Here is a 24,824-nt window from a genome sequence, read left to right as displayed (position 1 = left end):
CCCCCGGGTGAGGTGACCCGTGAGCCCGTGTGTCTCCACCTCTCCCCAGAAGTGGGCGTTTGCAGCTTTGCCCGTTTCTCGGGGGAGCTCCTGCAGCCGGGGCCTGGCGCCTCGGAGGCAGCCCCGGTCCAGGCGGCAGCCGACGGCCCTGAGACACCAGTGCAGGACCCAGGCCAGACACTGTGCTTCAGCGCCCTGGGGCTGGCCCAGTGCTGCAAGGTGGGCGTGGAGGCTAGGGTGTGGGGGTCACCGCACAGGTGGAGGGAGGAAGTGGGCAGAAGCACTGGGGGCTCTGGCCAGTTCGGGGAATGTGCCAAGGATGTGCGATCAGACACGGGGGTGTGAGCAGGCAGCCGCTGAGTCGCCTGTCCCGCCCTCACCGGGACCACCCTGCTTCCCTGTAGAGAGCGTAGGAAGGAAGGCCGAGCTGCCAAGACCTTTGCCTAAGGTCACTCGGCTGGGCAGCGGCAGAGATTCAAACCCGTGTCTGTCTGATGCCCCAGGGCCATCCGTCTGTGCCCCGTGCTGTCAGGACCGGGACGCGGAGGGCTGATGGACCGCTTCCCGGTGGCCTAGGCCCCTCTGGGGCGTCCCGGGGATCGGCTGCAAGGTCAGTGGCGGGCCTTCCCCCGCAGGTCACCTGCCACGAGCTCTGTCACCTGCTGGGCCTGGGGAGCTGCCGCTGGCTGGGCTGCATCATGCAGGGGGCGCTCAGCCTGGAGGAGGCCCTGCGGCGGCCCCTGGACCTCTGTCCCATATGTCTGCGGAAGCTGCAGCACGTCCTGGGCTTCAAGCTCATCGACAGGTACAAGGTGAGCGGCTTTGAGCGGGGGGCTCCCGGGGCAGGGACCGCAGCAGGTCAGCGCCTGGTCTGGGGCCCCGCGCGGGTGTCCGAGAGCAGAGGATAGTGGGGTCCCGGGTGTGAGAACCCCAGGGGAGCAGACAGACCCGCGTGCCTGCCGGTCGGCACCTTCCTGCTCTGCTGGGCGGCGTGTGGCGCCCGAGCCTGGCCCGTGGCGCGCACCCAGCAACGGTGGCCGTGGCCGTCGGGGCGCAGGGGGGACAAAGGGTGGACGGCTCTTCTCAGGCAAAGATGGTAAATACCAGCTCTGAACGGTGGGTGGGTGCTGGGCGCGCCCACCCACGCCACCCCTGCGTCAGCCGGGGCCGCCGGCTCCGGTGGTTGGGGTCCGCGCGGGAGGAGACCCGAGCGGGCCTGGCAGGGGGCGGCCGCACTCTGGACGCGCGGTCCTCTCCTGCCCTGCCCGGTTTGGGGCGAGCCGCGGGCGCTGCTGCCCTCTGCTGTCGGCCGGGGGCGCGGCGCGGGCCCTGTGGGCGGAGCCTCCGCAGCGGGAAGCCTGCTCGGCGGCCTCCAACTTGATTCGAGTTCAGCCTCCAGAGGCCCGCGGTGTTTATCAAGGCCTCTCCACCGAAGAGCTTTGGCTTAATTTTAAAACCAAAAGTTTTAAGCCAGAAGCTGTTTGCGGTTCCGGGAAAAACCCCGGAGGCCGGCAGCCCGGGCCGTGACGGGGTGCCTGGCGGGGGAGGGGGCTGCAAACGCTCCGGGGAGGTGGGGGGGGGGGTGTGCTTGTTGGCCAGGCAGCCCCTGGACGGGGAGGGCCTGCGTGTGTCACAGGCTCCCAGGGGTGCTGCGGCTCGGGGACCCCGCTTTGGAGAACCCCCAAGCTGCCCCGGGAAGTGGCCTGCCCGCCTGGAGCGGGGAGCCCACAGGCAGCCCCGCTGAGGGTCCTCACGGCGGTGGGGCGGGGCGAGCGTGCTGCCAGGGCGGCGACGGCCAGGCGAAGGGAGACTCGGCTCTGGCGGTAGCTCGGCGCTCGGCACACGCGTCCTTCCGGGGCTTGGTCATTGGGCACAACCTTCCGCGGCTTCCGCCCCGGAGCTGCTGTGCCCTGGGTGGCGCCTCCCCTGCGAGTTGGTGGAGGAGGACGGGGCCGCGGGGACAGCTCTCGGGGACTCTCTGGGAGGTGACCTGGGGGTGGGAGAGGGGCCGGCCGGGAGCGCTCTGTGCCGGTGCACGCCTGCTGGGGACAGAGGCACGGGCCGTAGTGGTGGTGTCGCCCGTCCTAGCACACGAATGGGGGGGGGGGGGAGGCGCATCCGCCAGCGCAGAAGCCAGGGTACAACGAAGTAGAAACGGACAAAGTGAGGAGTTTTGGGTATTTATTGTTGTGAAGGCAGCCTGAGGTCAAGTGCACACTCGGTAGAATTTAACTGCTCCGGCGCTGGCCCCACACGGCGCCTGGCGGACACGGGGGCCGGCAGCGCGCGGACGAGGTGAGGGACGGGGCCCAGGACACCCAGCCCGTGTCTCTCCCTCACAGAGACTTTACGCCTGGACTCGAGCCGGGTCGCGGCCCGACGCGGATGCAGGGGCGCCGTCCGCCTCGGACGAGACGCCGCCCTGCAGTGCCGACTCGGGCCTGAGCTGCGACAGCGGGTCGGAGCCCCTGACCCCCGACACGTGGAGCCACAGCTTCTCCGCGGGCCCCCAGCCGGAGCCCGAGGAGGGGCTGGGCTCCCCGGCCGCCCCGGACAGCGCGCCTGGGTGCGGCCCCGCCGTGGACGCCATCAGGGAGCACGGCCGGTGGCTGGAGCGCTGCATCCGGGCCCTGGAGCGGGAGGTGACGGAGGAGGAGCTGGCGCAGGTGGACGGCGCCGTGGAGGCCCTGGCGGGGTGGGAGATGTTCACGGGGCGGCTCCCGGCCCCCAGGCAGGACCCGCCCTGCGGCCGAGACGGCCCGGGGCTGCGCCGGGTCCTGGGCGACACGTTCTCCTCCCTGAGGAGGAAGCTGAGCACGCGCAAGCTGTCCAAGGCGGGCTGGTCCCCCGGCCGCTGGCGGGAGGAGGGGAATTAGACGGGGGCCCACCTCCCGGCGCTGTCGCCCGGAGGGGAACATCACGTGGGGCCCTGCGTCCTGCCCCCTCACCCCGGCCCCTGCGGAGGGTCCTCGGGCCCAGCCTGGATGGCGGCTTCCTGGGCCTGGGGCCCAACCCGTGTGCCCATCTCCGCCCCCCCACCCCCAGAGCGGGGCCTTCTCACACTCACGGCTTTCCTGTCCTCAGGCCTTCACGCTGTGTCCCCGACACCACCTCTGCCTGCTGTCACCCTTGGTGTTCTGACAAAAGGGGCCTGTGGTGTTGACAACTCGTTCTAACAAGTGTTGAGGCCGTGGGGGGGCCGGCTGCCCCGGGGGGTCAACTGTCCCCGTTTACTTCTGTCAAACTTTGCTTCCCGCATCTGAAATCCTTCCGTGTGTTCCCATGTTTGCCGGTGCTGGCTTCACTAGCAGGGGGCCCCTGGGCCTGCAACCTGTGGTTGCAACAGCCGAGGAGCATGGTCACCTGGAAGGAGGCAAGCAAGGGGGTGGCTCTGAAACGTGGGGGGCTAACAAAAACCGTGTAAAATACGAAACACAATGCAGGTTGCAGAGTATTCGCGCCCCCCCCCCCCAGCCCTGCCCCAAGCAAACAGGGTGGAAGGTTCCTTGTAATTGGACACCAGGCTAGGCTGTGGGATCCCAGACCCCAAAAGGCCCAGCATAGATATGGCCCCAGGCCTTGGTTGTGGCTTCTGGGAGGCATCGCTGGGACCTGGAGGGAACTGACAGAAATCGGGGAGAAGATGAACAGCCAGGTGGGCAGAGGGGGGCCCAGGACCTGAGGGAGACCAGTCCGGGGCTGTCGCTGTGAGCACGCCCCCCCCCCCCCAACTTTAGTGCCTTCAAGCCCCAACCCTGTGCTTAGAGCTCAGGACTTTGCAGTGGGGACACAGCCTGGGGAAGGCAGGTCCCTGGGCCTGGCTGCGGGGTCTGCCGGGAGGCCCCCAGAGCATCACCCTCACTGTACCCCAGCTCCTGGGGAGGGGCCCTGGGTCCTACCTTTGAAGGGTGGGGGCAAGGTCCGGACGACCATGGGGGATGGGATCACCTCCTCCGCGTATGACCTAGCTTCCCCTTCCCTTCCGTCTTCTGCCAAAGGTCTGTCTCCAGACCGATGGACTCGGGGAGCTGGGGGCCTCAGGGGCTCAGCATGTGCCATGGGGGTGACGGCTGAGGGCGGGAACGTGGGGAGAATAAAACTTGGAGGCACCGAGCCCAGAGATTCCTTCCTACATCTAGTACCACTGCAGAGGGGGGTGGAGAGCATTTGGAGACGGTCCCCAGGGGAGGCGGCTCCGGCGGAGGCCGTAATGAACGCCATCTGCTCGTGCAGAGTCGCGGGTCACGAGCCCTGGCGCGGCGGAGCACCTCACCCGAGCTGACCCGCAGGAGCTACACACCAAGCTTCTGAGAAGCCAGGGCCTGGGCTGTTTTTTGTTTTTGTTTTTTTTTTAAATAAACACACCAAGTGGACCGTACTGCCTGGAAGGTCCGTATCAGTCCCAGGTCCCCGCGAGTCCCACACATCCCCGCGGGCCCAGGCCAAGAGCGAGAAGGGAGCTAAAAATACTCTGGGGTCACGACATCATCTGCATTGCGGTTCCTGTGTGAGACAGGGCCAGGAACGCTTCCCGCACCTTTCGAAGCAGCATTAACACATCAAAACTGTTCTAATGAAGCTGGAGGAAAGGCCTGGCTGTTTCTGGGCCGCTCCACCTGAGCGCCTGCCACCCACACACTGCCAGGGTCCGAGAGAGGGCTTGGGGGCCTGTTCGTAGGTTCTCCTGGGACGGCTGGTTCAGACCTTTCTGGGAAGAACAAAATTTCCAGAAGGGCTTAAAAATAACCCCCCAAACATGCCATGGCTCAGCCAAGCAGCTAATGTTAAAGCTCAGTCCAAATTTAGATCCCATCAAGTTCAAGAAAGGCCACACCCTTCCAGGGGTGCATGCGCCCGCATCCAAGGTCCGAGCATAGAGCCCCGACAGGCAGTGGGGGGGTGGGGTCGGCTGGAGTCAAATCCACCTGGGAAAGGACCCGCCAACCTTCCTACACATAAACTGCAGTCGAACGAGTCCTCCCAAGCCCCAGGGACTTTCTTACCTCCATCCTCCTCGATTCTCGACAACCCTGGCAAGAATGCTGCCCTCCTCCGGAGACCTGGGCTCGGGGGTCGGCCGGAGACTGCAAGGCTGCAGACCTTCTGTATTCTGGCTCTTTCCTAGGAGCACACAGGTGAGTCCGAGGGGCAGGGTGGGGGTCAGCAGCCACAGCACATTGGGCTGACTCCCTGCAGGTCTGGGCAGCCGCCTGGGTGGGTGACCAACAACACTCTGGGGTGAGTCGTCCCCAGCTGAACGGGAGCGTCCCCGGGAAAACCAGGAGGGTCCGGGCCTCACCAACCAGCTCCCAAACTGGAGCTGGAAACCCTTCCGGGCCGGGCCTCAGAGGTCACCTCTGCCAGGAGAGGTCCAACCAAGCCCGGAGACTCCCACCCACGGTGGGGCGGCTACACAGGTACAGGGAACTGGATTCAAGGACGCCCAGGGAAAGCGCAAACTTCCAGCCCTCAGAGAGCCCGGCAGAGAAGGCGGACCCTCAGGGTCAGCTGGAGCACAGCTCACGCAGCCACCCGGTCCCAGCACAGCATGCAGCACCCTGATGCAGGAGGAGCCGGGATGACCCAGGTTTAGGTTTGAACTCGCTAGTGGCTGCAGATGCAAAGGGAAACAAACCTGTCAGGGCTCTGTTGAAAAAAGCAATTTCCAAGAAAGGTCCTGGGGTCACTAGCCTTCCGTCCAATCCCAGCTATCCTGCCTGGTCATGACCAGGGCAACCCTCGACTCGCACGGCCGGGGCCACGTGCCTGCCACGGGCATGGTCCCGGGGGGATCCGTGACCCCGCCTCTGCTGGGACCCTGGGCACCCACCAAATTCCCTGGAAACACCATCGGCCGGGTTCCACGTCAGGGACTCCACGGGGCTGCTGCCCACGCATCTCCATCGGGACCCTTTTGTGGCCGTGCGTCACCTGTCCCCGGGGGCTCCTGCCACGCTGACTGCTCCTGCTTCTCGGGCGCTGTCCCCTCCCTCCGGCCACTTCCTCGGCTGGCCACGGCCGACACGGCTTCCTCCCGGGTGCCTGGGACACGCTTCACGGCACTGCTCCCCCATGTCTGTGAGTCCGGGTAAGGGGTGTCTCACTGGCCTGAGGTCAGCGGGGCCGGCCACGGAGCTGCGCGTTGCTCACCAGCTCGAGGCCGCCACAGCACAAGCGGGCACACGCTCACTGGCCGCCACAGCAGGCCGACAAAGCAGAGGGCTCCCGGGGCACTTGATTCCGTCTGAGGCCGACATCACTTTGATTTCCCACCTTCAGACTTGCAGCAACAGAAGCGGACCTCCTGGTTCTCGCCACACCGGGTCAGAGTAAGAGAGCTGTCAGCTGGACTGTTTGTGACCTTTCCTCGTGGACGCGGCCTCCCACCGGGGGCCAGTCGGTGGGCCTGCTGCCTTCGTCCCTCGGCCCGCCCGTGGGGACGCTCCTGGGAGCTGCATGTGACAGGCGAGTCACGGAAGCCGGGGGGCCAGAGCTGGGACGCACGGGGTCGCAGGAGGAGAGCGAGAGCACCGTGTGGGGTCCTGAGCCTGCAGAAAGGAGCCGCCTAATGTCAAAGGCAGGAACCCACCATCCTCCGTCCACTTGGCCTAAGTGTGCAAGCAGGAAAAATACAGGGAGGGACACACGGGCCTCAGCCACGTTCTACCTACATCCCTTGGGAGTGACCTGGGTGCTCCCCCCGAACACCCCGCTGGAGACACTTCACCGAAGGTGGGACAGTGGCATCCTGGCTGGCACACGGCAGCCCTAGTGGGACAGGTGGCGGAGGCCCCACAGCGCTACCTCTCGTTCACTCTGCCCTCGGGCCTGCCCTCCCCTGCTCCGGCTTCTCCCTGCAGGGCTCGGGAGATGGAGCTCTGTCTGTCGGTCCGGCACCAGCTTGTCATGGGTCCCGAGCCCTGCGGCCCATGGCCCCGTCCCCAGGAACCCTCTCTCAATGGCACCAAATTCGTCCAGATTACATCCGCTCCAGTCACAACCAGATTAAACTGCTTGATGGGCACGGTTTGTGTTTTTTTTTTTTTTTAAAGATTTTGTATTTAAGCAGTCTCCCTGCAACTCCCAACCCCCAAGAGTGGTGTTCTCGACTAAGCCAGCCGGGTGCCATCATTCCTGTTTTTAAAAGCCCCGAAGCCAAGGGGAAGCATGCAACCTGAACGTAGGCATCTCTGTGCCGAGGCTCCGGACAACTGTGCCATGCGGGGAAAACTCCACGTAGTTCAAATTTGCTGAACCACTTCTGTCTTACGTTATCGTTCTCAAATACATAAATGCTGCCAACCTGAATGAAGGAAAGGCCTTGCGGGCAGAGGGTGAGGTCCACCTGACACCCACCCTTGCAATCCAGGAGGTGTGCCCTCCTGCTGGAAGGCGGGAGGCCCGCCCGGCCGTGAGGGCGGCAGGTGCACACGGCCCTGGGTGTCCGAGGGGCTCTGGCCCTCGCCCACGTGGGCAGGCCTGGAGGGTCTGATCCCCTTGGCCACACACACGCCCTCGAGGAACCTCTACGTTCATAATATCCCTGCCGGCGGGGTTGAAAAATCCAACTTACCAAACCGACTCAGTTCCTAAATGCACAGTACCTGTTTCCAAGCTTTCTGGGGTCAAGGTTGATGCTTTATGAAATCACAGAATGAAAACAAAAGGCTAGTTTCGTTTTTTGGGGTGGGGGGTGGGGTCATTATTTCTATTCGCACTAATGTGACCCACATCGTCTTTTCTGCCTGGACACCAGAGGTTCAATGCGGTCACCCGCGGCCCGCTCACCTCCCATCCAGGCAGCAAGTCTGCCCGTGGAAGGGCAGGGGTGAAGATGGCAGTGTGCCGTGGGGGGGGTCCCGGCCGTACGAGGCGTTCCTGCCAGGGGAGCCAGCACCCCGCAGGACGAAGGGCCAGCGGGGACGGGCCGGGGTTACGGAGGCGAAGGACGGGCACGAGACAGGCACGCTTCATCCACAGCAAAACCACGAGGGGGCCCGGGGTTCTGGAAAGTACAGTTTGGCCCAGGCAGCCTGTGGATGCCCCGCTAAACACGCACTGTGGGTTCCCCGGCCACACGGCCCCCTCCATCCTAAACATGTCACACGCGGCGGCCGCAGGCAGCAGGAGCTGGCGGTGGGGGAGCGGGGCCGGATGCAACATGCCAGCAAAACAAACGTCATTCAAGGCAAACGTGAACACACTCAGAAAAGCCACGTACGCTGAACGTGCTACGCTCACCACCGGAGCCGCACAGGGCATCTTCACACCTCACGGTAAGGATTTTAACCCGGTGCACGTCTTCACGGACGGAGGCCTGTCCCAGGACCTCCGCGGGCGGGCTCGGCGTGGCCCTTTCACGGCGGTGCCCGTGACGGAGCCCGTGGCTGTCATCCTGGGGCTTCCTTCAGCGTGTAACGACCCCGGAAGGGCTCAGAGATGGTGTCTTCAAGCGAACGGTGCAGCGACAATGTCACGGCAGCCCCGGCCTCCTGCAGCGTCCTCTGTGCTGGCTCAGTGGCGGGAGCGGCCGCAGCAAGGGGGCCACGCGGGCGGCACTGGTAGGGCGCTCGCGGGGCACAGGGTCAACCATGGGGCGGCTGGCCACGTAACGCTGTACTGTGTCACGGGACAACCTGCCAATCTGAACAAGGTCCAAAGGTATTCGTGAAGGTTCTAGAGACGGACAGCCTCCAGAGAGCCGTTTTAAATTTCTTTGTAAGCAGGCTCGGTTGAGAGTCCAATAAGATCTCAACCCCGAACAGGACAGACGATGGAGAACACGGCCGCAGCTGCCACGGACTGCCCGCGGGAGGTCCCCCCCATGCCTCCACCCGCCAACCACAGACCGGCCGGCAAGACCTCCACCCACCTGCTGCAGGCGGGTCCGGGAAAGGTGTGTGGCTCCCCCAGGTGTCCCCCTGACGGCGTGGCCCAGTCGGGGAGCCCCAGAGAACCTCGGGCTGGTCTGAAGGCTCCCAGTGACCGAGAGCTTCCTGTCGACGGCTGGCACTGACCTGTTTCCCAGGGCACCGTGACGGGTGGTGCTGTGGGGGCTTCCGCAGGGGTCACTTCCTGGATGGAGCAGGGGGCACAGCCGGGTGTATGTGCCGCCCCCAAGTGCTCCCGGACTATCGGCGGCAGGACAGACGGTCTCTGGCCGTGGCTTCAGGACAGAGACTATAGATCACAAAGCAGGGTCTGCCCGCACCCCCGCTGTCCCTCTTCCTTCCCGCCGGTCACTCTGACGTCAGCCGGGAGAGGCAAACCGCTTGCACTGGTGACAGAAAGTGACAGAACTGGGCTCGGAGTACACGTTCCCATCTGAGGGGGTCAAGGTCTTCATCGCCCTGCAGCCTACTTGAGCGCCACCTTACAAGACGACAGGGGGGCCGTGTGGACCCAGGCCCTCACACAAGTCCTGTTCCACAGGGAAACTCCAGCTGGGCTGCAGACAGCCGGGAGCACGTGCCCTCGGAGGAAACACATCAGCTTTCACAAACAAAATGTCAAGTGAATTCACGGTTAATGACAAGGTGACCCGGCTAGAGAAGGGAGGCCCTCTGATCGCTGTGGCTCAGGGTCGCCCCGTGGCACGGCTGGTCCCTCCTCACCTGCAGGGTGGCTACTCGCTTACCCATGGGCCTGAGAGGAAACTCGGGCTCCTTCAGAAACCCCAGGGCAGCTGCTCTAGTGTTTCACTTGGGTTCACGTTACACGCACATAAAAAAGAAAACCCTCTGAAAAGAAACAACTACGTCTATAACCGACTTGAAAATAACCTCATTTTCCGGTAGAGCTGCGTTCATTGAGAGCCAGGTGTGAAGTCTACAGGTCCCTGCTAAGACTCCCACGATGACATTTTAGGATGTTCTGCTGAAAACTGGGAAGATCCAAGGGGGAGGAGCCGCCGCAGGTCAGGGTCAGACCCGAGAGCACCCCTCCCTGTCCTAGCTGTCCCCTACTCCCATCGGCTAGGACAGCCCACTGCCCTCTGTGGTCTCTTTCCGGGCGGGAACCCCAGGGCCTGCGTGCCACCCCATTCCCACCCTCCAACACAACGGACACCAATCTCTGGGAAGGTCCACCTGCCGGGATATTTGAGAAGCTGTCTGTTCCTGATCTGGGATTACAGCCTTGGGAAAGCTCAGCCCTCCCGGAACCAGTTCAGCAATCTTGGATTAGGGAAAGCCCCGAACTTACAAAATGCAGCTCTAACAGCCCCGGGGGCTTTGGGTGCGGCTCCCAGGCGAGGTCACCATGGTCAGGGCTGGGCAGGCGCCTCCAAGGAGCCGCGTGGATGTGAAGCAGAGGGAAGCCGGGCGACAGAAGGGCCCCTGGGAGTAACCTGTTACCTTCTCTAGCACGTTTCCACCTGGAGAGGACAGCGAGGTGCGGAGATCACACCCACCTGTTCTAACACACCCTACTGAGCTTACCAGTCTCCAAGCTTCGAGAGCCCTGAAGTCCTTCCCCAGCAGAAGACGGCGAGAGACAGCTCCTTCCTCGGGGGACCCGATGGCTTTCTCGTCAGGGCCCGGCACTGCCTCAGGAACGGCCCCACACGGGGGCTGTCGGCACCCCCAAGCTGCGGACCCAGCACCGCCTCCCGGCTGGGACCGGCAGCCCCGATGCCCAGAGAAACATGGCACCACACACGCGAGCCCCACAGATCGTTCCAGAAGGAGGCTGCCGAGTGCACGTGACGTACCTCATGGAGAAGACGGGCCGCGGGGCGGGGAAAGGCGCGGCCACCCTGGCTCTCCAGAGCAGCCTGCCCACTGCCGTGGCTTCCTCTAGAGGCGGGCTGCTGGTCACAGCGAGGTTAGCCGCACGGGTACACAGGACGCAGCCCGGGAGAAGGCCTCCAGTACCGCTGATCTGTCCGGTGGCTCGGAGCCCCGGATGCACGGGAGATGGCCAGGAGCTCGGGACTCTGCACAGATGGGGTCCCTGCCGGGCAGGCCCCACGGGGAGGGCTGGGCCGGGGCTTGTGACCGTGGCGCCAGCGCGGGGAATCACTGCTTCCTCCTCGGTTACAAGGGTTGACACTGGGACACAAAGAGCTTGGCCCACCGCCGCGGGTGACTAACCACGCGGCAGGCTCCCCGCCATCATTTCGGCAGAGGGGCTCCCACCCTCCCGCGTAACCGGGTGCTGTGGCGCCTACCCAGGCCACGGCCGCTGGACAGCACCCGGTTCCTCCTTCTGGAGGACAGTCCTGTGACAAAGCGTGCCCACGACTGGGCATCACTCATCACTCCGGTGGGAGGTTTCTTCATTCTGTGGCTGGGACCAGAACCGTGGGGGTCGTGGCCGCGGAACCAACACCCTCCTGCCCGTCCCCCTGGCGCCCTCTGGTTACTGGGCTCAGGCCGCGCCAAGCGTCCACCTGTAGGTGGTCCTGGGGTTCTCAGACAGGCACTCAGGGCCTCACTCACACCATGTGAGGTCCCTGCGCGCATACATGCACACGTCTCTGTGCACAAGCCACTTTGGTTGGCTTTGAAGTTGTGTCTTGGAAATAAAAGCCGATTAATCAAATAATGAAACTTGAAGTACAATTAGCATTGGCATTGTTGCGCTCTGGGCTCTGAATGCGGAGGACAGCCGTAACGAATGCCTGGAGGGCGAAGGTGGTCGATCTCACACCAGACCCTCCGGCCCAAGCTAACGTGGCCAAGCGTGAATGTGAGCCATTGCCTGGCTGTCCCTGTCCCGTAGGCACGTGCATCAGGGGTGTCCCGCCCAGCCCGGGTCGGCCTGGCCTTGGGACGCCCGAGTGAGGCGGTCATGACCGTAACTAATCATCGTGTTTTGAGATGATTTTGGATCTTGGATTTATTTTTCTTTTTCCCAGAAGTAACTAAAGTTACAAGAGCAGGAATACTAGACATCTCTATAAATTACATAGCTTAGAACACATTATCTTTTAAGACCCTTTCTCTACAGACAGAGGAGTGTTTCAGGGAAAAACCTACACGTGTCCTTCTAGGTAAACAGCGTCACCACAGAGAAAAGACCTTATTTTGAGGAAGTTTATTGTTACATTTTTGCAATAACAGAATGAGGCACGACTATCTCCTGCTTCTCCAACAACTCAATAAAAAAGACAATAATCAAGGATAACAGTGTAATTAAAAAAATACAAAAGCCGAAGGTTTTGGAGACAAAAACGACTAGTCTATGTGTAGGAAAGCCGTGAATGGTTTTAGTTGAGCCTTGCAAATGGTTTCTTCTCCGATCCCCCTCGAAGCCCTGAACTTGGAACCGGGGCCTTTAGAGACCTCCCCACGTGCCCCGAGGTCAGCAAGAGCGGAAGCCCGGGCCCGGGAAGACATGGGAGGCTGGGGCCCTGCGGGTCAGGGACCCAGGCCTGGCGCCCTCCCTGACTTCTAGGCAGCTCTGCACAGCACCCCCCCCTGCGCTTCCGGTCAGCCGGGTAAAGGGGCGGGAGCACCCTGTGCACGCCCAGCTGGTGCCAGGGGCCGGGGTGGCTCCCACACTGGCGAGCAGCCGCTGCGGAGGTCCCCCAGTGACGGGCGAGGAGAGCCCACTACACTGGGAACCGGGCGGTGGGTCCCTGCAGCCACGTGAAAGGACCCCAGACCGCCCCGGGGAGCCTGCCAAGACGGCTCCTTTTCCTTTAAGCCACGGTCATCGGCACTGACCCTGGGTCACATCCTTCAGTTCATGAGGAGCCCCAGGAAGCAGTGCAAAAACAGCAATTTTTTTTTCCAGCCAAAAAAGTCACAAACCCTAACAAACATGGACACAAAGCCTTGAGCACTGAGAGAGAGAGAGAGAGAGAGAGAGAGAGAGGGAGAGAGAGAGAGGGAGGGAGGGAGAGGGAGGGAGAGAGGGAGGGAGAGGGAGGGAGAGAGGGAGGGAGAGGGAGGGAGAGAGGGAGGGAGAGGGAGGGAGAGAGGGAGGGAGAGGGAGGGAGAGAGGGAGGGAGAGAGGGAGGGGAAGAGGGAGGGGAGGGAGGGGGAGAGAGGGAGAAAGACAGAGGGAGTTTCCTGTGGTCTCCTCACTGAGAACACTGATGACAAGGACAAGTCAGGAGCAGGTCCTGCTGTCCTTCCTCCTGGGTCAGCACAGGCCACAAGATTGCTGGAAACGAGCCAGGATTGATGCAAAAGGGACACAGGATAGGGAGCAGGGCAGCCTCGGGACGGGGGCCTCGCGGGTGCTACTCAGCCACAGTGACTGTGTGGTGCCAGTCAGAGGAAGCTTCCTGTTTCCTTCTAAATACTAGGAAAAGTCCTGACATACCAGACGTTTCTATCAGAGGAACGCACGGCGGGACCAGCTTGGGACGCAGTATATTTGACAGCCAGCGGGAGACACCGGTGCAAAGGTGAGTGGGTAGGGGCACGGCTGGGGGGGGGGGGGAGGAGGAGGAGGGAGGAGATCTGCCATGTCCAAGCCCGCGGGCCTGGACAGACCTTCCTGGCTTCTCCCGGAAGAGAGCCACGTCCGGTAGTGATCACTTGTGACATGTGCACATTGACGAAGAGACCTTGGTGAGCGCGGGAAGGTCCGAGCGGAGCCGGGAGCAGGTCCCGGTCCAAAGGCATCAAGGTGGCAGCAGTTGGCAGAAACTCGGACTCCGGCTCCAGAGTCTGGGCTTCCTGAAAGGTCAGCGGGTGGACTCACCAGGCAGCCGTGGCGTTCACACAGGCTCCGCCAGGAATCCTACCGGTGTTCAGGAGTCCCGAGGGGAGCAGGAAGCGCTCTCCCACCTTCCAAGGGAAGGGAGCCTGGGCGCGGCCGCGTGCAGGTATCAGAAGGTGACCGGAGGACAGAGGTCACGGGCAGAGCAGGGCGTGGCGGATCACCAGCACCGGCCGTGTGGCGTTAAGGCGAGCCCGCTCCCACCCTCCAACGCGGGGCCCCCGGCCTCATCTAGGGTGCCTGGACCAGGTTCCCTCGAGCCAGCACCGGGGTTTTAAAAGGCAACGTGCTTGCTCTGGGAGGGGGCGCGGAGACCCCCGATCTCCCGCAAACCACCGTCAGGCAAAGCTCTCGGGTTAGTGTCTCTCACGGAAGACTGGCGGGGGAGAGAGAAGAGCCACCTGCGAGGCTAGCCGGTTTGTGTCCTGGTCATTCCCGAGTGTGCGCGGCATGTGCACGTACCCCCCCCCCCCCCACGCGCACACAGTCCTCATGAAACTGTGTCAGGAAAGGAATACGGTTTCTGTGAAGAGAGAGGGAGCGGTGTTACCAGGTGTCACGAACCGATGGCAGAGTGACCCCTTGGATTCTCAGTAGTTTGACTACGCCCCGGGTTCAGTAGCTATCGTCCGAGTGTCCGTGGCCCCGGGCCTGGAGCGTGGCGGCATGGCGGGTGCGGCGGCACAGACCCGGGAGGCCCACCCCGGGCCCAGGGAGGTCTGGCCGGTGGCCGCGGCGGCGGAAGGCGGCAGGGGGGCGCCCTCGCTCACTGCAGCATGATGTCCTTCAGGTTCTCCTGCAGGATGGTGTCCTTCACAGCGTGAAACACGAAGCGGATGTTCTCCGTGTCTATGGCGGTGGTGAAGTGGTGAAACAGGGGCTTGGTGCGGTTGCGTCTCTTGCGGTCGAAGCACTGGACCAGGTAGCGCTGCACGTCCTCCAGCCTGTGGGGGTCGCCCTTGAAGTCCGGGAAGTGCTTCTTGATGCTGACGGTCTTGACCTTCTCCACCAGGAGGTCCGTCTTGTTGAGGAAAAGGATTATGGAGACGTTGAAGAAGAGTTTGTTGTTGACTATGGTCTCGAAGATGCTCATGGCCTCCAGCAGCCGGTTGGTGCGCCTGTCCTCCATGAGCACCTGGTCGTACTCGCTGGACGACACCATGAACAGGATGGACGTGATGCCGTCGAAGCACTGGAACCACTTCTGGCGCTGGGACCTCTGGCCGCCCACGTCCACCATCTTAAAAGGGATTTTTTTAATGACAAAGTCGTGTTCCACAATGCCCTTGGTGGCCTTCCGTGCCAGCAGGATATCCTGCTTGCTGGGAAAGTAATTCTGTAAAACACGGGAGAAGGGAGAGGTTTAGCAGGAGAGACAGAACGCGAGGACCTGAGGGCCAGAAGAGCCCCAGGGACTTCTGTGAGAACTTGAACCAGGCACCAGAGTGACTTCCAGCAGTAAGATCAACGTTGGCCACGGCAAGGGAAGCGAAGGCATCAAGTGGCTTGTCTCCCGTGAGCAGAGGCTCCCCGGCCCGAGGCAGGTGACCGGAATCCTCACCGTCAGCTGCACCTGACAATCCCACCTGTGCTCGTGCCCACGGGAAACTGACCGCCGCTTCAGTTTCTGCCCCACAACCACCTTCCGACTGCTGACTTCCAGAGCGTACGCGTTCCCAGACCTTACCGCCAACCGATTTAATCTAGGTTTTGCGATGCTGTTCAGATCTCGCCTGCGATATATTTAACATGTTATTCTCGGAAGTCTTTAGCAACCACGGTGACTCTCTGGTCACCACACTGCGGCACCGCTGAACCCTCCAGCGACCGCACAAGCACTCAGGCGGCGGCCCGGCCAGAGACCACACGGGGCCGCCGAGGCCTCTCGGTCCGGAGACTGGCTCGCGGGGTGCGGGGGACAGAGGGGTGTCCTCGGTAGCATTGCCGGGAGGGGACAGCAAAGCCGCACGTGGGGCAGCCGCAGGAGGAACGATCCAACGACCTCACAAATAAACGGCGACAAGGAAAGACGAGGGAGAGACCTTCACAGACACTGGAGTGACGTGGCCCTCCTGTGAAGGACGGGCCTTATGAGGACGCGACTCAAACCGCTAAAACAAGCGGCGCCCAGGGGAGCACACGACGACACCCGGGCAGGTCTCAGCGCTCACCGGCCATCGGCTGAGATTACGGAACACTGCCAATGCCTTGGGAGCGGTGGCGGCACTGTGGTTAGGACTTCCGGAGCCCTATTCCGATGAGACGGCTTCCTGGGAGGTGCGGGGGCCTGGGGGCGCATCACACGATTTGTGTGTATGTGCGTCTGAGGCTCCCCTGGTAAAAAGTTAAAGGAAACCCTCCGTTTTACTGAAGAACTGCCACGTCCCTTGTGGCAAGCGGAGCGAAGGATTTCTCACAGAAATCTAGCAGGGAGCACGGTCCGCAGGCGGGAACGTGAGCGTGTCCTCCACCGGAAGGGGGAGTGCTCACTGCCACGCGCTCGCTGGCTGTCGGCCCTGACACCGAGCGCGGATCTAAGAGCCCGGCAGTCCCGCTCGTCACGGGGCTCACCACGTGCTCCCCAACTCTGGGTCGCAGGTTCTCGGGTGGGGACTGTACTCACCAGCTGGCCGATCCGGTCCAAGTTATCCAGAAAGTACTTCACGGATTCACCCTGTCGCGGAGGAAGAACACACACGAGTCAACACCGGTTGCGAACCCTGATTTGGCAACTAGACGGTCATGACAGAGTCACATGAGTGTTACTTCCCCTGTCCGAATACGAAGGTGGCGGAGAGACCCCGAGTGCACGGGCGTCTTTACACATTCAAAACACAACTGAACTTAAATGCGGTTTCTCTCGCCGAGACCCCAACATTCAAATTCAGACTGTTTTCAAATCACTCCCGCTGGACTCTGGGGATGGGAGCGTGCTGGCCCCTCTGACCAGCCAATCCCTTCCTTGCCACGGGCGAACACTGGATGCTCCAGAGCCAGAGCCTACGTTCCCGGGAGCAGTCTGTGCCGACAGAGGTGGCCTGAGGTGCCCCAGACGTCTTCAGACAGGGTGACTCTTGAAGAGAACAGGTGCGGCACAAAATGCTTTCCAGCTTCCGGAAACAGGCCTAAAACTCCACTGCTACTCGCCATGCTCGTACGACCTGACGCACAGCCTAGGATGAGGAGGACCTTCAGTCTGGATGTCCGTGGAGGAGTGGGGACCCCTTCACTCTTGGACGTGCTGCGGACTGCAGGCCAGCGCAGACAGACGGACACCGTTCTCCAGCTCCCGGCACACCCTGGGGCCTCCCATGCTCTGTTTCAGAAGTGTTTAGAGGCCACGCCGAACAGAGGAAGGGCAGTCTTCCCCCAGGAAGCGGGATGTAGGAAACGCATCACGTCCCATACACTTGAGGGGCATGGCTTTCCACAGGCTTCGGCTACAGCCTCCCCACGGTGGACAGGCCGCCAGGATGGTGCTGGGTCACACACGCTCCCTCACACGGGCCCGGGGAGGGTCACCTGGGGAAGCCCAGCTCAGCCTACGTTCTGCACAGGCGTGTGAAAGTGGATGGCCACACCCACGCAGCAGGTGGCCGATCTAGGAAAGACCGCCAGAAAGGCTGGCACCACAGCTTGAGCCTGTGACTTTATGGAAGAAAGGAAAGGAAGAAGACGAAAATGACAGGAGCAGCCAGCTCCTGATCTGAGCCTCTCCCCACTGTCTCCCCAGGGAGGGCACCGAGGACTCCGTTTCCTTTAGGGGGAACCAGCCTTCCTGTTGCACAGCAGCGGCCTCTCGGAGAATGCAGAAGAGTGCGTGCTGTAAGGGGACGCGAGCACGCGTTACACGCAGCACACAGCTTAGGGTCAGCATTCAGTTTTCCTCCTCAGGTCAGGGTGCGGCCGGAGTGTAGTCTGCTCTCTGCTCTAGGGACATATACACCTGGAGCTCCAGGAAGGAGACTCACTCCCCGACACCACGGCCTCAGGCCTCTGTCCCCCGTCGACCCCAGCCTGGGTGTGGGGACAGCTGTCACCGCAAAGTGGGGCGGCCGGTCCACACACCCTGCCGCCTCCCCTGCGGGACGGGAAGCAGCTGGTCAGTGAAGGGGCCGCGGCCACAGACCGCAAACCCACCTGATTCATGACCGCTCCTTTGCTCACCCCAAACCCGTGTGTCTTACCCCCGCTGCCCCCCGACTCAGGGTTGCCGGATGTGCAAGGAGAGCCTATGAAGACTCAGCACCGTGTCTGCACCCGCCTGCCACCATGACTTTGCACCGGGAGCGGGGGTCCTGGGTGGTTGGGCAGAGGGTCACGGCAATGCAGATGTCCCGGCCAACATTCTGTCGTTGCGGCACAAGTGTCCTGGGGAGACCCTGGGGCATAGGTGATCAGCCCGACGGCGCAGGAGGGAAAGGAAGAGGCCCCAGGGGACACAAGAATGGGTCAGTATATTTAAAACCTGAGAAGGTGTGTCTCCCACGTCTGGGTGGAGAAATCGCCCGTGAGCTTGAACTCGGGGCCACCCCACCTGCACTCCAACGTCAAGGGACGCGGACCATCACCGCTTCTCCCTCTGCCGTGTGCCTCCCTCCTCCTCCTCCTTCCAAGACGCAAGGTGTAGCTGGGGCTCTGCCGCTCCGCACGCTTTCGGGGGAGGGCCGCATGCGAGAGGGGGAGTCGGGGTCAGCTGGACCCGCGTCTCAGTGGGGGCCAGAGGGTCCACAGAGCTCTGTCGGGGGCCGAGAGGCCAGCAGGGAACGGGAGAATCGGCTCGTTCGAACCGGCAAGGAGCCACTCCGCCAGGCTGAGCGGGAGCCCAGGTGTGGACCCTGGGGTTTTACTGGCAGAGACTGACGTGCGCGCCACGGGACTCAACACGCAGCCCACCGAACAGTCGTCTGCACGGGCCTCGCGGCTCCCAGAGCACCAGCTCAGGAAGACGCCCAGGTTTAACTTCTGACAGATTTCCAACTCTACAGGGAAGCAGTCAGGCCTTCGGAGAAGCGGCACGCGGCGGGAGCGGAGGTGCTATCGTGGACTTAGCCACTCAGAACCTCAGACTGTGCCCCCCACCCCACCATGCGTATGCAGAAATCCACGCCCCAGTGTCAAGGTATCGGGCGGTGGGGTTTCGCGGGTGCGTTGGTCCCGGTGCGTGGTCAGGGTGGAGCCCCCGGAGCACATGCTCCTGCCTCGTGGGGATACATGAGAAGATGCCGTCCACGAACCGGGGTGGGGGGGGGGGGGCGTCGGGTCTCACCACAAACAGAATCTGCTGGTGCCTTCATTTTGGGCTTTCCAGCCTCTGGATTATTTCTCACAGACCGAAGGCTACGTATACTTGCTACCAAAGCCTAGACGGGCACAGACGATGCCTTTACAAAAAGAGAGCATCACGCGAGGCAAAACGGTGCTGGGGTCCTCTCGATGGCCGCTGCAGTAACACGGTCAGGCAAGAAAAGAACATGACAACTTACGGGCTTTCCGTAACTCTTCATGGTCTGCAAATCTGAGTCCCTTCGTTAGTGACAGCACAGATTCACGGATTCGATACAACATAAATTAGTTTGTGCTTAGAGGCAACCAGGCATACATCTGACATCAGCCTGCCTTCCTGACCCAACTCCCAGCAAAATGTGCATTAAAAAAGTTTTTTTTAAATCTCACACAGAGAGTGAGAGAGAATGAGCAGGGGAGAGGAGCAGAGGGAGGGAGAGAGTATGAGCAGCGGAGAGGGGCAGAGGGAGGGAGTATGAGCAGGGGAGAGGGGCAGAGGGAGGGAGAGACAATCCCCAGGCGGCTCCACACTCAGCACAGAGCCCAACTCGGGGCTGCACCCCACAACCCCGGGATCACCACCTGAGCCAAAATCGAGAGTTGGATGCTCAACCAATCGAACCACCCAGGCGCCCCAAAATGTGCACTTTTATTAGCAGCCGCTGGACGAGTCTGGGGGGGGGGTGCTGGTGATCGAGCGGGCAGAGGGGGCGATCAGTGTCAAGGAACTACGTTGGGACACTCGCATCCGTGCCGCAGACAGGCGGATGTGGCCGGAAAAGTGCGAGGGCCTGGGCACGTCACCCTCGCAAAGAGAAGGATCATTTTCAGCAGATGGACTGTCTCCTGCACCGTCTTCCCTGGGAGCACCCATCACCCACACCGGCCGCACGAGAATCCCATGTAGCGGGCTCACCACTGCTTCAAAGCTTCTGTTGGCATCATCAGACCCAGACCCAGCCTCCTGCACCCCTGCCTGCCCGCGCTCTGGCGGTCCCCATCGGCGGACATCGGCTGGCCCCATCCGCCTCGATCGGCTAAGTCAAGATCTCCAGAGAACGGACTCAGCTCTTTCAACACAAGATCAGTATTCCAGGTTGACTGGTCACACCTGTTTCTCTGCCAGCAACGTGACCCACACCCTTCCACTGGAGGTACTTCCTGAGGTGGAGGTGAGTGCATGGGGGGGGGTTCCCTGGGGCTGGGGTGTGAGAAAGGACAAAGGAGGTGTGAAGGTGGGTGGAGGAAGAAAAACACAAATCTTCACTTGGGGTGAGTGGCTTTTTAGTTTGAAATCCTGTCTGGGCACTCGTAAGCCCCTCCTATAGCTCCAGGATCAGGGAAGCTGGTCTTTAGGTTCTAACAGGGGATCGACTGTGCTGGGAGATCCAGGACTTGACAACGGTGAGCCAGACGACCCGGAGATTAGTTTACTCATTTAAACATGACAAATTACAAAGACACAATTTTTTTTAATGTCTATTTTTCAGAGAAAGTGAGTGAGCAGGGGAGGGGCAGAGGGGGAGAGAAATTCCCAGGCAGGTTCAGCATTGTCAGCAAAGAGTCTGATGTCGGGCTCAACCTCGTGAACGACAAGATCGTGACCTTAGTCGAGATCAAGAGTCGGACACTTAACCTACTGAGCCACCCAGGTGCCTCCAGATTACAAACACAAATTTTAAAACTGCTGTATGTTAAAAACAACAAGTTATTTCAAGGGTCAGATTTTCATTTCCATTACTTAACAAATATCCAATTTAAGTCTTAACTTTGGCTTAACAGAGATGCTGACCAAACAACATGTGTGAATAGAGGGTTTTTACAAATACTTAAAAAAAAAACATGAATTCCCAAAAGGAAACCTCATCTTGAATTCCGGCTTTGCTAACTAAGTTGAATGCCTGTGACGCTTCACCGGGGTCTTGTGAGAGTAAATGATCTCACAGCCGTGAAAGCATTCTGGACAAAGATAAAACCCCATATTCATACGCGTAGTCAAAACAGAGGTTCTCCCGTTTTAATGTGGGTTTAATTTTAATCTGGGAGATTAAAATCTCCCATTTTAATCTAGGACATGTCTGTTGCTAATTTATGATCCTACCGTATCAGGGAAAAGATTCACTGCGGCGCTTGTACAGCATCGAAAGCCTGGGAAGACCGCAAACGTCCACGGACAGAAGGCTGGTCGGGTAACGCAGGCGACCTCCACAGGGGTCGGACACGGCTGTGGGGGGTGGACGGTGGTCCACGGCTGGTGAGAAGAGGTGCAAGACACGAAGTACGATGTGTCTCCTTGCGTGTGAGGAATGGTGGGGAAATTGAAACACTGACTATTTGCTCATATTTAAAAAAGGAAATGTAGATAAACAAGCAACAGATAGAAACGATGAGGTACGGGGAGGGGACAACAGGGCAGGAGCGGGACGTCTCAATGCATTCTGGCTTTGGAACCATGTGGAGATCTTACATAATTAAAAACGAAATTTATTTAAAAAATCCACTCCTCAGAATGGAAACCAAACTAAGAGACATGAACCTAACAGCATGTCAGGTGGGGGCAGGGCCCCTGGACTCCGGCGGCCTCGCCCTTCTGCCCCAGCATGAGCCGGTGCACGGGAAGCCGGCCCAAGGCGCACCCACGCTGGCGGTCCTGCTCGGCCACCTGGCCGTGCCAAGGCTTGCGTCCCATATCCAGGCTCTGAGTCCCCCACCCCAGTTCCTGGGGACAGCTGCTCCTTCCCAGCTGTGACTAAGGCCCCAGGGAAAGGCCCAGGGTGGCGCTCTAATATGCCAGGCCCCTCTGAGATTTGTCTTTTTCTTCTGCTCAGGTAAAAGTAACGTAACAGAAAACTAACCACTTTAAAGTGTATATAGGGGCGCCTGGGTGGCTCAGTCGGTAGAGCACGTGACTCTTGACATTAGGGTCGTGAGTTCAAGCCCCACGTTGGCTATAGAGATTACTTAAATAAAGGTAATAAAATCTTTAAAAAATAAAGCATACGTAACACGGTGGCATGTAGCACGTTCAAGGTGACGTACAACCACCACCTCTACCTTGTTGGAAAACACTGTCATCACCCCCAAAGGCAATCGCGCCCACGAGCGGTTACCCCCCACTCCCAGACAACCACCCATCAGCTTTCTGTCTCTCTGGGTTTGCCAGTCTTGGGTATTTCGTAGCAACGGTCTGACTTGCTCCACTGGGCATCGTGTTTCACCACGTCATGGCGGGGTGAGCACTCTGTTCCTTTCTATGGCTGGATAGCGCCCCCCTGCGTGGACCCACACAGTGTTTATCCGCTGGTCAGCTGATGGGCATCTGGGCTGCCTCCAGCGTCTGGCTACTGCTGTGACCGTTCTTGTACAAGTTTCCATTCGGATGCCGGTCTTCGGTCCTTTGGGGCAGACATTCCACCTGGCGGTGGAGTTTCTGTGTCACATGGCAACTATGTTTAATTTTTAAAAAATTTTTTAAATGCTTATTTATTTTTAAGAGACAGAGAGAGAGACAGAATGTGAGCAGGGGAGGGGCAGAGAGAGAGGGAGACACAGAATCTGAAGCAGGCCCCAGGCTCCAAGCTGTCACCACAGAACCCGACGTGGGGCTCGAACTCATGGACTGTGAGATCATGACCTGAGCCTCAGTCGGACGCTTAACCGACTAAGCCACCCAGGCGCCCCATGTGTTTAACTTTTTGAGGAATCACCCAAGTGTGTTCCTCAGCGGCTGCATAGTTTGCACCTGTATCAGCAAAGGTAAGAAGGTTCCCCATCGTCAGGACACTTGTTTTCCAGGTGTTTAATTGCAGCCGCCGCACCTCACTGTGATCTTGTGTGGGATCCAAGGCGGTCTGTGCATAATGAACAGCTGTCAGGCTCATTCCTCAAACGGTTCTGGAAGTTGAATAGCACGGGTTACAGACCCAGCCTTGGAAACGACAGATCTAATCCTTCATTTGTGTCACAGGGACCACCACAGAAAAATGAGCTAGAAAGAAACCAGGGCATGATTTTAGATCTTCTTTTTCTCCATATGAGAAAGCACGCACACCATGGGGTGAGGGAGGGGTGGGGGGGGGGGCTTGGCCAGTTCTTAGAGGTTCCAAATGCAGAGTCACACCCTCCTGCTCTGGCACTTAAGGAACCTGCAAGTTGTCACTCCAGTCCCCACACAAGCTGAACAAGCTGAAAACCAACGACTCTTTTTAGAACCACACGAGACTGGATGTTCAAGGGTTGCTGCCCCCCAATCTGGAGAGGCAGGTGAATATGAGGGACAGAACGTGGCTGGAGCCAGCAATGCATCCAGCTTTCAACGGAAAATGACAACGTCCGCTCTATAAAAGGCAAAATCACAGTCTGAAGAGACTGAGCAAGCCCTGGAGCCAGACTCAGATGTGGCAGAGGGTCTGCGATTAACACATCAGGAATTTAAAACAATTATGATTAATATGCTAAGCATTTGATGGAAAAAGTAGATGACATGAAAGAACATATGGGAAATTTAAGCAGGGAGATGGAAACTCCATGGATCAAATGGAAGTACCAAAAGGAAATCACAAAGCACATTAGAAAATATTTTCGGCGGTGCCCGGGTGGCTCAGTCGGTTAAGCATCTGAGTCTTGGTTTCAGCTCAGGTCACGATCTCATGGTTTGTGAGTTCAAGCCCCACATCAGGTTCCATGCTGACAGTGTAGAGCCTGCCGGGATTCTCTGTCTCCCCAATCTCTCTGCCCTTCTCCTGGCTTGTTCTAACAATGAATAAATGAAGTTAAAAAAAATTTTTTTTAAATATTTTGGGATGTATTTAATGTATTATCTAGGGAAGAAATCTGTAGCTCTAAATGCCTATGTTAGCAATGTATGTATGATACGTATTGAATCACTACACTGTATATGTGAAATACAACACTTTAACTATACTGCAACTAGAATTTAAAAATAAATGTTTATATTAGAAAAGAAAATAGATCCAAAATCATTGACTGAAGTTTCTTTCTCAAAGGGCCTAAAAAGGAAGAGTAAAGAAAACCCCAGGTGAGTAGAGGGAAGGAAATAAAGACCACATATCACCGAAATAGAAAATGGACAAACAACAAAAAAATTAACAGGGCCAATAGTGTCTTCAAAAAGGCCAACGAAACGGGTAACGTCCCAGCCAGAGTAATCCAGCAAGAAAAAGGCAAATTGCTAGTACCGGCAATTAAAGAGGATTACACTATGGATCCTACAGACATTAAAAAAATATGGAGAGGACACTCTGAACAACTTGATGCTAACAAACTGGATTTCTTAGAAGAAATGGACAAAATGTTTTAAAGATTTAATTTACTAACAGTGAAAATCTGAACAAACCTATATTTACTTAAAAAAAAACACAAAAAGGGGCGCCTGGGTGGCGCAGTCGGTTAAGCGTCCGACTTCAGCTCAGGTCACGATCTCGCGGTCTGTGAGTTCGAGCCCCGCGTCAGGCTCTGGGCTGATGGCTCAGAGCCTGGAGCCTGTTTCCGATTCTGTGTCTCCCTCTCTCTCTGCCCCTTCCCCGTTCATGCTCTGTCTCTCTCTGTCCCAAAAAAAAATAAACGTTGAAAAAAAAAATTTAAAAAAAAAATTAAAAAAAAAACCAAAAACACAAAAAGCACCTGAATTTATTACAAAAAATGTTCCCCCAAAGAAAACCTGCCGTCAACATTCATGAACAGGTTCTGTGTGGACAGTTTCCATTTCTCTGGGTAAGTGCTCAGGAGTGAGATTGCTGGGTCACATGGTTAAGTACAAATTTAGTGTTTAGAAGAAACTCCCAGACTATAATCCAGGACAGCAGCATCATCCACATTCCTGCCAACCATGCGGAGGGGAC

The 24,824-nt window shown here is 59.2% G+C and overlaps 3 protein-coding genes and 1 long non-coding RNA gene across 10 annotated transcripts in view; 3 read left to right on the top strand and 1 right to left on the bottom strand.

The window, feature by feature from the left end:
* AMZ1 (archaelysin family metallopeptidase 1) overlaps positions 1 to 4,378 on the top strand; it is a 29,796-nt gene extending 25,418 nt beyond the window's left edge. For 4 of the 5 annotated variants that reach the window (XM_053213667.1, XM_053213662.1, XM_053213664.1 and 1 more), the window contains 2 exons: positions 636 to 812; positions 2,343 to 4,378. In XM_053213667.1, the coding sequence (XP_053069642.1) occupies positions 636 to 812; positions 2,343 to 3,163 (998 nt within the window). In that variant the 3' untranslated portion in view covers positions 3,164 to 4,378. Of the gene's footprint in view, positions 1 to 49; positions 220 to 635; positions 813 to 2,342 lie in introns of all 5 variants that reach the window. The other variant, XM_053213665.1, reaches the window with a different exon arrangement.
* On the top strand, positions 3,932 to 7,072 carry LOC128313707 (uncharacterized). Its single transcript, XM_053213837.1, has 3 exons — positions 3,932 to 3,998; positions 4,967 to 5,135; positions 6,280 to 7,072. Exons 1-3 carry the CDS (start codon positions 3,932 to 3,934, stop codon positions 6,770 to 6,772), a joined length of 729 nt encoding a protein of 242 aa, XP_053069812.1. The 3' UTR covers positions 6,773 to 7,072.
* Positions 7,073 to 12,983: 5,911 nt separating this feature from the next.
* The window catches only part of GNA12 (G protein subunit alpha 12), a 107,451-nt gene continuing 95,610 nt past the window's right edge, over positions 12,984 to 24,824 (bottom strand). For all 3 annotated transcript variants that reach the window (XM_053213781.1, XM_053213783.1, XM_053213782.1), the window contains 2 exons: positions 16,301 to 16,351; positions 12,984 to 15,013 (listed from right to left, as the gene is read on the bottom strand). In XM_053213781.1, coding sequence (XP_053069756.1) covers positions 14,444 to 15,013; positions 16,301 to 16,351 — 621 coding nt within the window. In that variant the 3' untranslated portion in view covers positions 12,984 to 14,443. The remainder of the gene's footprint in view (positions 15,014 to 16,300; positions 16,352 to 24,824) is intronic.
* LOC128313696 (uncharacterized) lies at positions 18,935 to 24,026 on the top strand. The gene is made up of 3 exons (XR_008294750.1): positions 18,935 to 20,135; positions 21,073 to 21,152; positions 23,970 to 24,026. It is a non-coding gene; the product is annotated as an uncharacterized LOC128313696 (long non-coding RNA).

Source organism: Acinonyx jubatus, chromosome E3, assembly GCF_027475565.1.
Source record: "Acinonyx jubatus isolate Ajub_Pintada_27869175 chromosome E3, VMU_Ajub_asm_v1.0, whole genome shotgun sequence".
Classification (NCBI taxonomy): Eukaryota; Metazoa; Chordata; class Mammalia; order Carnivora; family Felidae; genus Acinonyx; species Acinonyx jubatus.
This window is presented reverse-complemented; position numbering and strand designations above follow the sequence as displayed.